Below are 13,689 nucleotides of genomic sequence, written 5' to 3'. Positions count from 1 at the left end.
TACAGAATACATGCCCACAAATGTAATTTGTAACGTATTCCGTTACATTACTCAATCTGAGTAACGTATTCTGAATACTTGGATTACTTCAAGATTACTTCCACATTGAATTAGGAATGCGGCTATCACATCCAGTTTACTAAACAGGCCTATAATGGTGTGTTCTTTTTATTCCAACTAGCTGAAACACATTTGCTCGATTCCTCTCTCCTTGCATGATTTCCTCGCGTCTCTCCCGTTCCTCCTCAGAGAAAGGGACTAAGACGAGGAAAGGAGGCAAGTGGGGGAGTCGAGGAGGCGTGATGCACCAATAGCGTACATTACGATGTACGTAGTAACAGTACCAATGTAGTCCAGACTGATGCCGCTCTCAGCGAATTAGAGCACAGCGTAGTTGTATGCTTCTTCATATCCCGCCTCCCTCAGGTACTTCTCGATGTCCAGTGGTTCGGGCACTCTGAGAACTGTGCGCCCATTGGCTGATTTCTCTCCCTCCTGAAGTGTTGTAATGAGCTCCAACGTTGAGAGACGTTGTTCGGGGCGCCAATTGCTGCAGGCTTTGATGATGGAGTACCTACAGAACATGGTAACAATGTTAAACCGACACCCAGCGAAAAACATATGTTTCTCTCCCTAGATAAGAAACTTAGAGTTTGCATATTAATATACAACATTTTAATGATGTGGGGAGTCCTTCATGAGCGACGTGTCGTGGTCGGCCGTTTGAATTTTCTTTAGCTTAATGTTAGCTAACTAACTAGCTAGCTAACCAACTGTTGTAACGTTACCTATCTAACATTAGTTTATCTACTTACAAATTTGTTTGTCTTACTTGGCTAAAGTAAAACAACAACAAAACTAAAGCAACTTACGCAGTCATTTTAGTTATCTCAACTAACAAGTTATAAAGCTAAGTTTGACATTGACGTTAACTAACGTTAGCTGGTGTTAGCTAGCTAACGTAGCTAAGCTAAGTGAATTTACAGGGAGCATGTCTATGTTCCCAGGGTCCTATGTTCCCAGGGTCCTATGTTCCCTGGGTCCTATGTTCCCCTCTTTGTATGAGACTGGGGAACATGAGCCCCTTTTTCAAAAAAAAGGGTCCTATGTTCCCCAGTCTATTACTTTTTCCACCATTACTGCCAAATTCCATGGCACATAGGCCTATGTAACCCTAACCCCCTAACCCATAGATTGCGGGGAACATAGGACCCAGATTGAGAGATTGCAGGAAACATAGAACCCCGGTATGTATTGCTACAGGGGAACATAGGACCCTTTTTGGGAAAAACAGGGAATATAGGACCTTTTTTCTAAAGAAGGTTAGGACCTGGGAACATAGGGATGACCCCAATTTACATGTTAAGTGCTTTCCTATTAAACTCTAACCATATATAATGTTAAGTTACGTTGATATTTTGATACTTGATGTTTAGTTTATGATAAATTTACTTGTGATATGGATTCAGATTGGTACGTAACGTTAACCTTACTCATACATAAAATAATATAAAACTATTTTATCATTTTTTGTCTTACAGTGAGTTGGAGCAGGTGGCCGGCCGTTTGAGATGCTTTCCTCTTTGTAGATACTGCAGAAGTTCATTCGCCACTATCTGGGCAAATGGTGGGTCACCTGTATTACATGGGAGTATGTATTAGATTTAAGTCCCTTTACTTAACCAATATGCACTAAATAGAGAAATGAATATGCACTAAATACAGAATCACAGAAGTTTGGGAAATATTAATTTACATTTCTTAAAAATGTGTTGTATTAGTATCTAGTTTAGGCTTTATAATTACCTCACCTCTGTTGTAGGAATTGTAGAAATGTTTTTACTGTTACTGTTTATTATCTTTCTAAGGAGAGTTCACACTTATTTCTCAACTTCTCTTGAAGGTGTATTTAAAATTTTAAAACACCTACCTAGTGTGACCATTTCATAGAGAAGTAAACCAAAAGACCATCTGTTAAAAGAGAGAGAAAGAAGGGCATTATGTTATTAAAGGGAAAGGATTTTGGTCCCAGATAAAACTATAAACAGTAGGTGCAAATTTGCATAGAAACGCATCCTTTATTATTCTTTTTGATCACATAAAAAAATCCAGCTGATCTCTTTGTATGAAGCATACTCTAACCTCTTTATGTTATACTTATATTATACACGGTGGTGAAATGTGCTATTAATTACATAAAACTGTAAACAAATAAAACGTGAATTTCAACATTTCAAATAGCTTAGTTTTTCAATATCCTGAGATAAACTGGGATAATAATCCAGCTGCAACATCAAGCGTGATAACTCGGCTGGGACATTTCAATGACTTTGTTTGTATTCAGACATCCTAATGGCATTATTTAATATTCTTACAGTGGGCACTCACACATCACTGCTCTGACTGACGGCTCTTCTGCCTAGCACTTCTGGGGCCTGCCACTTCCTCATCTCCATGTCCTGCCCCGGTGTAACGGCCTGTGTTCTCCTGCGGTAGGCTGGGCCCAATCCCCACAGCTTCGCTGTCAGATCTCCACCAACCAGAACGCTATGTGCTCCCACGTTGCCATGGATGCAGTTCTGACTGTGTAGGTACTCCTAGAAGATGTTCAGATAGAAACAGGGTATTAAGAGGGATTTTGGAAATGAGGATTGTTTTTAGGACCTGGCTGTGGATATGCAAAAAATTTAGCACTGCAAGGATACTTTGTTTTCTATTGCCCCTTAAGAAAGCTTTTAAAGTGCTCATTTTATGCTCATTTTCAGGTTCATAATTGTATTTAGAGGTTGTACCAGAATAGGTTTATGTGGTTTCATTTTCAGAAAACACCATATTTGTGTTGTACTGCACATTGCTGCAGCTCCTCTTTTCACCCTGTGTGTTGAGCTCTCTGTTTTAGCTACAGAGTGAGACATCTCACTTCTGTTCCATCTTTGTTGGGAGTTGTACATGCGCAGTAAGCACTGCTAGCTTGTCAGTTGCAGAGCATGAGGGCGTGCCATGCTAGCAGCTAGGCGAGCATTATAGCGTGTGTTACAAAGTCATGCACGTTCATCACGGAAGTAAAGACTGGACTACAATAGAGCTGTTTGGAGCAGTTTGTGAACAGCGTTTTCTGTTGGAGATGGTAAGTCACTTTGGGGTGGACTTTGGGCTTTTTCACTTAGTAAACCTATAATGTGCACAAAAAGATATATAACACAATAAAGGAAAGGGAAAAAGCCAAAAAGCACAATATGAGCACTTTAATTGTTTTTAATTGCTCTTTAATCTTCTATGTAAAGCACTTTATATTGCCTTGTTGCAGAAATGTGCTATATAAATAAAGTTCTCTCACAACTAATTCCCACAAATACAGTATTTTGGTCCATGAAGCAGAGAGAGAGAGAGAGAGAGAGAGAGAGAGAGAGAGAGAGAGAGAGAAAATAGAAATAGCAGCAGTTCTACCAACCAGAGCAGAGGCCACTTGTCCTGCCATGGTGAAGATCCTCTTCTCTGTCATTTCACATGAAGACTCTAAACCCGAGTTATCCTTGAGTGAGGGAGAAGGAAGAAAGGGAAAACATTTCACATGAGTTATTGTCAATCTCCTTATGGTTGGATACTAGAATTTTGAGTCAGACTACCAGACCTGTTTTTATATGTAATGTGATGTACCTCTCTCTCTCTGTTCATAATCAGCTAAATATACCTGCCACTGTCAAGTAACTATGGATACTGCTGGTGTCTCTCCCTTTCAGTAGTAGTATGATATATTGCTTAGCATAAATAGCAAACCATACAGATGTTTTTCTGCACTACATGACCCTAACCATGGCTGGACTGAATGTTCCTTAATAATTGTATAATGGCCTCTCTTTGTTTTGCTGCCCATTTAGATTAAAATCATTCGTCACCAGTGTCTATCTTCAAAATAAGCTTATTCTTTTGCAGATGACAATTTAACGGTCTTAAATATTGCCATTTGACTCTGAATAACCTGCCTTTGTTTTGTAAATGAATATATCACCGTACCTGTCGACATCTCCACAGGTACCCCAGCAGATCCCTGTGCTGCAGCTCCTCGACGACCATCATGAGGGGCGGCTGCACTGAAACCACACCCAGCAGCTCAGGTAGGGAGGGGTGCCGCCCCAGTCCTGACACGAAGGAAGCAAAACCCAAAAAGTGCTGCTTCTCACTGCTGTTTGCTTTTTCTGAGGAAGAGGTTAGATTTATAAGATAAGAGAGACTTTATTGTCGTCGGTTTAAATGCCATGCAGAACAGTTAAACGTGTTAACAGGATATTGTTTCACTTTTAATCAGCCAAAGAAATTCACTGAGAAGCAGTGCTCTCTTTTTCAAGAACACCCATCTTCACATTTGCATTACTGCACACACACACACGCACGCACATATGTTTGGCTTTATACAGCTCACTTTACCTTTCAGAACCCTCAGGATGACCTCTCTGTTGTCCATGCTGGCTCTGTATAGGCTGACTGTATCATTATGCCTGATGGAGAAGGACACTGGCAGGGCAGTGACCTGGTTAAAGGCTCCATGATGCCTCTCTGTGGACATCTGAGGTACTGCAGCCAGAGTTGGCCTGACAATCTGCTGCACTTGTTGAACTGACATTGGGAACTCTTCATGTTCCAGTGGGTTTATCCCTACGGGAGCTTTTGAGAAAGAGAGAGAGAGAGAGAAAAATAATACATCTGTTTGTGTAGTTCTTTGGTTACTTGAGTTCAAATGAAAACTACAACAAAAATAAGATGGACACCGAGACTTATGCATGCTTGCTTACCATCAACGCCCTGTAGGTGATGTCTGTGGCTGTGCCTCTGATTGGGTCCGTTCGATGAGCTGTGGTAGGGTTTAGGGGCTTTGATCTGTGTCTGGTTATGTTTGGGTCCATAGTACTTCAGTAAGCACAGGGCCAGTAAGGTGATCAGGGTTCCCAGGAGGAGCACTGTAGGGACGATGATCACCGCCTGCATGTGCAGCAATACAACTGAGAGAGAAAGAGACATTCATGTGTAAATGTCATGTACAAGTAGGGGTGGGTATTCTTAAGTATTTCATCAATACTACTACTACTCCTGTCGATACTCCTTAACGGTTCAGTTATTTGTCGATACTCCTATTGTTTCTTTTTCATGCTTTCCTGAGTCAGTGTGACTTTGTGTGTGTGAGCAGAAACCTTCCCCCTGAGAGAGAGAGAGAGAGAGAGAGAGAGGGGTTTGCGACGCTGTCTTTTATTGCTGGATAACCTTATTTTCCGCTATGGAAATCTCACTCACTGTGCGTAACTTTGTGCCGGTTTGGTTTTAGTTTTCTCTTTCGGGTACTTTGACTGTTAAAAGGTTGCTTCTCTCAAGTGTTGACAGGCTGTTCTATTTTAACATTACCTCATCCTCCATTTACACTAGTGTTCTATCTTAACATTACCTCATCCTCCATTTACACTAGTGTTGATATGTTGATATATAGCTAGATGACACTGGAATATAACACTGCACAATGGTATGTGAGTGCAACAACTATCAATACCCTCACTCTGTATTTTTTTTTTTGGCTTGTACCATTGCAATACAGATATTTAAAAAAATATATCTGTATTGCAATGGTACAAGCCAATCAATTGTATAAACACTCAGACATGTCAGAAATTAAATAATCAGTTCCCAGTAGGGGTGGGTACCGAACCCGGTTCCTTTACCAGTACCGACCAAATCACGTTGGTACTACAGAGTATTGGTTCACGTAAAGTCAAACGGTGTGGTTACAGTTTCTCAAAACTCCATGGAGACACCTTTCACCGCGATATATTAATGGCGAGCCAAAAGGGTGTCGCGGTGCTGTTGACATTACATTTCCTCTGACACGAGGCGGCACAACGGTGGTTTCTGTGCCCTGGGCACTGACTGACAGGCTGAGGTTGCAAGGCAAGGCAACTTTACTTCTACAGCACCTTTCGTAACAAGGCAATTCAAAATGCTTTACGTGAAACATTAAAGAGCAATTAAAAGTGGTCATGATGAAAATAAAACCGTCTAAAATAGAATAATATACAAATACAAGAATAAAAGTAGAATAATTATTCAATTTAATAGGTTTGTTTGTTTGTGTTTAATTTCTGTCAGTGTAAAATATTCTAAATAAGTAACGTTATAAGTAGTGTTCTAAGTAAATAGGTTTGGAATTATTTTTACAAATGAAATTTTTTTTTTTTTTTGTAACTACAGAGGGAAAGTACCGAAGTAAACTAAACTGTAGTGGTATTGGTTGAGATGTGAAAGGTACCCAACCCTAGTTCCCAGTCAAAAACTGGAAAAGCTCAGGAATTCACACTGTTCAGTTATAGATTCATCGTCTATTTGGACACACTGCTAGCTCTTTAATGCGGTCATTTTTTTGTTGTTGTATTTTTGTCTTCATTCCTGTACTTTCTGTCACTATGATATGAGTATGGCATGTGGAATGCATTTGTCACAACAGTGTTGTACTCTTTGTCATTGTCACGTTAAACAACTTTTATCCTGCTGCATTGTTACTGCATTGCCAATATAACAAAATTAATTAGGCAGTAAGACTGGCACTACAATGAGTCATTCAGACTCAGAGAATAAAAGGTTCAGACAGTGCTGATTGATTACATACATTGTCCTGTTGAGCCACTGATCTGGTTTTTTGATAGCTTTGCCTGGCAGGAAATAGAAATTTCTTTTCCTCGTTACACAATGTTTTACCCAATATTACATTGTTTAATACCATATTCTCGGTTTAGACCAACACACCCTTTAATAACATTACTACAACGCACATTAGCTGTAGCAGTAGCCATCAAATCTATTATACACTTGTTGTTTTTAAAATCCTGATGTTAATCCAATGTTGTTAGAAAGGATAAACCAGAATGTAAGCCACTGGTCCGTGTAAACATGTTCTTGTTGGGACACATTCTCAGGTGTGTCAAAAGCATTTTCTGGATCGCATGAATCCTTTCTTGTCATTCTCATGAAAGACTATATTTGAGCTTGAACTTTTGTCACCTCTCCTCCACAAAGACTCAATACAAGTCCAACATTTTAGCCTGTTTACACCCAGTTACATGTTTGTTAACATAAGACGTGTAGCATTCCCATTCTATTGATCAGTTGACTCCTAGTCTATTATCAGAGTTATAGCAGAGTTTGTGCTGTGAAAAAAACAAACGTGGAGTAAAGACAATTTAAGGTGCTCAATGACGACAAAAATAAATGCATTGAACGTAAGCGAAAATAAACCAAAATCAACCCTAACTTTAGATGGTTAGATATCATAAATAACACCAATAATATATATTAAGATTATTCTTTGGGCATTTTAGGCCTTTAATTGCACAGGACAGATGAAGACATGAAAGTGGGAGAGAGAATTGGAATGACATGTAGCAAAGGGCAGCAGGTCGGAGTCAAACCTGCGGCCGCTGCGTCGGGGAGTAAACCTCTAAATATGTGCGCCTGCTCTACCAACTGAGTTAACCTGGCCACATAACACCAATAATATTTTAAAAAGGGTATATTCCTGTTAAAAACTCAGTGTTGTAACTCAACACAGGACTCCTCATTTGTAAGATCTTAGTTGTAATGGGACATCTGGAGGCTGGATGTTGCGACATCAATGTAGACGGAGGCGGGCAGTTTCAGAGTATACAGAAATAATGGTGTACTTTATGGTTGTTGAATACCAATACATTGTCAGATTTGAAGAAATCACGTCTTTGGTATCATGTTCAAAGAAATGGCTTTGAACCAAACTTTTTTGTTTGCAAATTGGTTACCAGGACAAATCAAGTAACTGTAGGTCTGATGCCAGCATGACCTCGGCAGAAGCATTCCCCGTTTGTCTGTTGTCAGCTGATGTACTAGGTTTACATAAAAAAAAAAAACTGATGTAGCTGCTGAATTTTACTTTAATGAACATACACAGTAGGCAGAGAACTAAATTGATAATAGTGAAGAAGTAAAGGATGGAAAGGATAAAGTGTGAGGAAACTGGAGGATAGATACAGTAGAGAAGGCCACAGAGGCTGAAGCAAAATAGTGTAAAGTATAGATGTGAAATATTATTAGGTTGAGCCAATATTTTCCTATTCATTTTCCCCATAGCCGTTGTCAGTTAGTTCTAACCTTATCTATCAAATATTGGAATATAGGCGTATTTTAGGTTTGCAGAGAAAGCACGACATTTGCAAAAAAGAAGAAGAATGTGAAGAGGATTAGACAAACAGCATTTCAAGGAAAAGGGAGATGAGAGAGTGTGAAGTGAGAAAGCGTGGGTGAGAATGAGAGAGAGATGAAGAGTGGCAGTTGTGTCCTTACTGCAGAGGTGGTCATACGGTGCACACAGATTATCGGCCGTGGAGTTGGATGACATGCTGGAGAGGAACACAGATAGGTCAACATTACTATCAGTTGGAGGAAGAGATCAGCATTACCTCTGCTTAGCAGCAACCCTAAGTCCTCTAAGCTTAGACGGAGTGATAGGCATCTGCCTCTCATAACTCCAAACACAGTAGTAGCTAGATGAAGTAGCTGGTTCGGATTTTAACCGGGCTTTAGGAGCTATCAGTGAAGTTCAGTAAACAGCAGGGCACACGCCCAGAAAGATATCAACATTTTAGACTCTGTAAATATTTACTGTGGCCTTCTTTCTTTTTTTTATTGACATTATACTTAAATACATAGCAAATATTAACTGTGACCTTTTTTTATCTGAACTCACACAGCAAATTTATAAAGGAGTGTTCAGTGACTTGTTTTCTATGTGTATAGTTAACCAGCTCTCAGTTACATAGATAATAGAGGAGCAGCGATCAGCATTACCATCGCTCAGCAGTCATCCAAAATCCACAAAAGCCTGGAAAGGATAACCTGGCCTTCAGCAGCCCATTAAACTTCTCACATCACACACATGATACACAAGATATATTTTATTTTAACATTTCTTTAGAACTATTAGTGTCTCACACCATTATTGTTATATTTACCTTATTTAGATTGTTGTAAAGGTGCCGACACAGTAAGCCGACGGCCGACCGTTGACAGAAAAGCCAGTCGAGATGATCAGTCGCGTCCCAGAGGTCCAAAAAACTGCCCCGGGACACACTGAGGCGACGCTGACGTAAAAAACGTATACGTCTTCATAGCAGCAGGCGGCTCTAATCTGTAATGTTGCCCAAGAAATGAAAACCGGCAAACACGTCACATGGGTTTGTTTTCTCCGGAAATTCAAAGCCAGACTGTCATGGCGGCCGTTCAGAATACGATCTCATATTGTACTAAAATAGTTCACTGAAACATGTTTCTGAAAACATTTTAAGATAGAAATAGGCCGTGCAGTTGCTAAATATGTCTTCATTTCAGCACAACAAAGGTCAGTTTAAAAGAGTTTCGTCAGATTTTGAGAGACTTTAGTCACCTCATTCCGCTCCCCATTTCCGGGAGAGTCCCGACTGTCCTGCCCCCGACTGAACACGTTAGGTCGGCCAAAATGAACGCCAACAGCCCCCCAAACTGATGATGGCACGGGACACACCAAACAGATTCGGGTCACTGACCTCGCCAGACTGTCCAACGGACGATTTTCAGCCCTGTGTGTCCACACCTTTAGATTTAAGGCTGATTTTATTTTTTTTTGTCTTTCAGTGAGCTTCAGAGAGAGTCTAGGATCATCACCACATTGTTTTTCCTAATTAAAACAAACTTGGCAATAAGGCATTTGTCAAGACAGCTAACTGGTAACTACAGACATATTCAGGTGAAAGTCAGCAGCTAAAAGGGGTACAAATACTCCTTGCTTGTCTCTGCTTTTTCTTGTCGATAATGTGAATGACCAGTGCAAGCCAATCATCCTGCTACATCCTGTGTGATATTGCTACCGCATGTACATTTGGTAGTGATTTATGTAACAAAAAGGCTCTTGAAATATTTTTTGTTTTGTTTTGTGATATGCCAGGTTTTTTAGAAACTTTTCTATCCAGGGGAAACCCCTGACACTGTGCGGTTAGGGACATTTTCACATCACTCATCCTTATGTAATCAAATGGAAAGGTTCCAATCAGACAGAGCTACCCAATCCTAACCCTTTTTGCAGGTTGCAAAACGTGAGGGGCACCACACCTTTTTTTGTGTAAACCTACAATTTAAGAAAGAGCAGCTTGAAGGCCTGCCTTTCAATTCCTTCAAAAAGCGCTCTGTCTGAATGTGGCCTAACTTTACTAACAAGTGACTATCCGAGGAAAGACTGTAACTGTAAATCAAACTCAGTAGCGAACACAACACAAAAAAACACAAAAGGAGGTGAAATACATTAACACATGACCGAAGGAGAATATGAAGTTACAGGGGAAGTGAGCGTGTACTAAATGGTGAAATTTAATCCTGTGTACTTGAAAGTGTGACCCAAGTATTTTCAAAAAAATATATTTAACACAGTTCGTAGATCTTATATTCAGGAGGTAAATCGGGAGGTTAAAAGGAACAACGCATGTTTATTTTAGGGACACAAACATTGCTGCAACCTGGACGCCCTGGAAACCGTTATGTATATGTACCGGCACGTATACGGTTGTCCTCCTAATTTGTTTAACAAATGTAGCCATGAGTCTGTCTGTCAGACTGGTAGAATCCAAACACTACTCGCCTGACATTCAGTCAGTCAAATAATACTTAAGAAATTGTTTTCATGCCTACGAGAACTGTTTCACCAAACAGTTCAACACACGTTATGTACTGTAATGTACACTACAGGCTGAGGTGATGTAATTAGTTATTGTTGGCATTATAAGTGAAGACACTTGCTCATGACAAAAGGACATTACAGAACAGGTTCAAATTGTGTTTTGACTTGTTCCATGTGGTAATAATGCAGTGTCATCCTCCCCTCTCATGGCATGGAAACAATCTTATTATAAAATATACTTTCCGTGTGAGACACTTCCTTATGAAGTCACAATGGTATGTAAGAATCCTTTTTAAACAAAACACAGACACTGTCCTTTACTCTTTAGAAATAATGTATGTCAATGAACCGGTTTGTCTGCATTGTTCTTTCACATTCACATGTGGCAATTACACCCCTGCACTAACACATACCTGCATGCACAACAAAAGACCGGCCATCTCACACCCACACACACACATGCACGCCACACTACAGAAACAGGTACTAAAATATGCTGTTAAAGACACACAGACGAGTAAAATATACAAACAAAATGGTGGGTCAAAACACACATTGAATGTGTGATGATGCACCTCAGATGGGATGATTCCACAGACATTAGAGATACAGAGATACCATCTGCTCACACATACAGTGCCGTATGTAGATGTGCACTTACATGTACACAGACACATACGGAATATTGCAGTGCATTGACACAAACACATATTGTGATATAAACGTTCATATTTTGTCCTGTGATGGATTTCAGCAGGAACGTGTTGAAACAAACGTGGAAATCACATCACAAATGAGTGATTTGGCCGCTGTTAAATTGCAGACTGAGTTTCAGTCACACATCCACAGGATTTAATTTGCCTTAACAGTTTTAGTTTTTTTCCATCTTACCTGGCTGACTCTTTGCGGCATTCCAGGTGTCAAACTCTGTGCGCTCTTCTTATCCAAAACGTGTAGTTTGCTGTCCCTGCGAGCCATGTAAGTGTGGAGTTGCAAGACAAATTAAAGTCCACCCTCTGTTTTCATGTTTTAGTAGTCAGTCTGCAGTATACAGTGACATCCACAGGCTACACAACTCTCTCTCTATTTCTGTATTTCTCTCTCTCAGGTTGGCCACACCCTCCTTGCCACTCTTATCACCTGCACACACCTTACACTCAGTATTTTATTGGCTATTTGCATGTTTGTCTCCCTGTTCATGTGTTTTAATGTGTGCATCAAGTTTACAGACTGCTGGCTATGTTTGTCAACTCGACAGACTTAGGGTTACTAGGTGGAGGTGCAACAGGTCGTATTTTTCTGTCACCCACGCGTTTAACGTTGTATCTTTATAATGGTCGAGGTGAAATATCAAAACCAAAGTTCAAACAATTGAATGTACTGTAATGTGATTCCTTAAAGTAACAAAAGGGAAAATGTTAGGAACATTGTCAAGATATTATTAGAATTGTCTTTTTGCTCTTATTGTGTTTTCTCAGTGTGGATAAATTAGGACATTTTCATTAAGTGGCCAAAATATGAGGCCTAGAGTTTGAAGTTTACGAGCATCTACTTTAATCAAACAAGTGTACTGTATGTATAGACCTCTGTAATCAGTTGATCTCAGTTGCTAAATGAAACCCAGCACAGGTAGAGGATTTTTTTGTCCACTGATTTTGTCGTCAAAGAGTTTTTTTGGAAGGTTTTAGTCCTACCCTCATTGCCCCATTGTACTGAATTTGTTTGCAGTTCCGCTGGGGGTCATCGCGGTCCAGTGCAAAATGAATGGGAGTCTATGGAGCTAGATGGCTAAATGTGTCACTTTCGCCTGATTGCCGTTGAGAAACCTCAGATTTGATTGTAGTTTTTGCAAGTTCAACATGGATTATAGGTCGAAAGTTGAATGAACGAGTACTTACGTCCTTTTGATTTCTTACAGGGTGAGTCATTGTAGCCCATAACACGCTAGCATTATGCTAATGAATGCTGATTGGTCAGTGAAGGACTGATTACGACCGGAGATCCCGCTTGACGGCATCCGAAGCAGAGCCTGAATGTCAGAGTGAATATTTCGGCGTGGTCTTTAAAACATTAGCAAACCTCTTTCTAGCATGTGTATTGACAGGGAGAGTCTTACCTGTCAGCTGTGTTGTCGATGCCTCAAGAGAACAAAGGAAGCGACTCAGAGCTTGCCGTAAAGCAGTATCTCTGGCCGTATATGTGTATGTCACTGACATTTTAAAAGGCTTTTTAGAACAAAAAAGCCACTTTTAAAAATTGAACACCCAACAGTGTGTATTTTCTTAGCCTACCCTTTCGAATGCAACATTGAAATTACTAGACACAAATTTATATCCTGAGAAAAGTGGATTTTGAGGGGTATAGCTCCATAGAGTCCCATTCATTCTGCACTGGCCTGTGAGCGCCCCCTATATGGAACTCTGGTTGAACTGCTACCAGTTCAGAAGCCGGAAGTAACGAGGGAGTGGAACTTCTTCCTATATTAGAAATTCTTTGATAAAAGCCACAAAGTAGATACATGAGTATTGAAGATCGTACTGAATCGTTAAGAATTTTTTTTTATTTACCGTGTTCATGCTGGCAAGATATTAAGGAAGCAGACTCCAATGCACTTATCACTTTTATTTGATCTGAAAGGTGTGACACTGGTGTGTGTGTGTGTGTGTGCGCGTGCGCGCGCGCTCAGTACTGGTGTTGAATAATGACTTTTCACCTGTTGCGTCACCCCCACCCTCCTTCCTTTTATAAAGTCAAGCTGGTGTGCTGACACACCCAGTCACTGCCAGCACTTTGGTCAGGTTTCACAATAGCCACCATATTGATCTTTATGCATCTATTTAATGGACCTCAGTGTTTCCCGTACATGGGTTATACTTGGGCGCCCCGCCCAGGTAGATTAATACCCACTCAGGTAAACAGAAATTTGTTCAAATGACATCTTAATGAGTGCGACACGGACATGTTTAGTACAAAAAAGC

General features: G+C 40.2%; 1 protein-coding gene across 1 annotated transcript; it reads right to left on the bottom strand.

Moving 5' to 3' along the window:
- Nucleotides 1–294: 294 nt before the first annotated feature.
- Nucleotides 295–11,689, bottom strand: styk1a (serine/threonine/tyrosine kinase 1a). The gene is made up of 9 exons (XM_028598156.1): nucleotides 11,603–11,689; nucleotides 4,791–4,977; nucleotides 4,426–4,662; nucleotides 4,015–4,196; nucleotides 3,452–3,532; nucleotides 2,389–2,597; nucleotides 1,931–1,971; nucleotides 1,540–1,636; nucleotides 295–574 (listed from the first exon to the last, which is right to left on the bottom strand). The coding sequence occupies exons 1-9, from the start codon at nucleotides 11,687–11,689 to the stop codon at nucleotides 379–381; spliced, it is 1,317 nt and encodes a 438-aa protein (XP_028453957.1). The 3' UTR covers nucleotides 295–378.
- Between the last annotated feature and the right edge of the window lie 2,000 nt (nucleotides 11,690–13,689).

This window comes from Perca flavescens, chromosome 14, assembly GCF_004354835.1.
Source record: "Perca flavescens isolate YP-PL-M2 chromosome 14, PFLA_1.0, whole genome shotgun sequence".
Taxonomy (NCBI): domain Eukaryota; kingdom Metazoa; phylum Chordata; class Actinopteri; order Perciformes; family Percidae; genus Perca; species Perca flavescens.
This window is presented reverse-complemented; position numbering and strand designations above follow the sequence as displayed.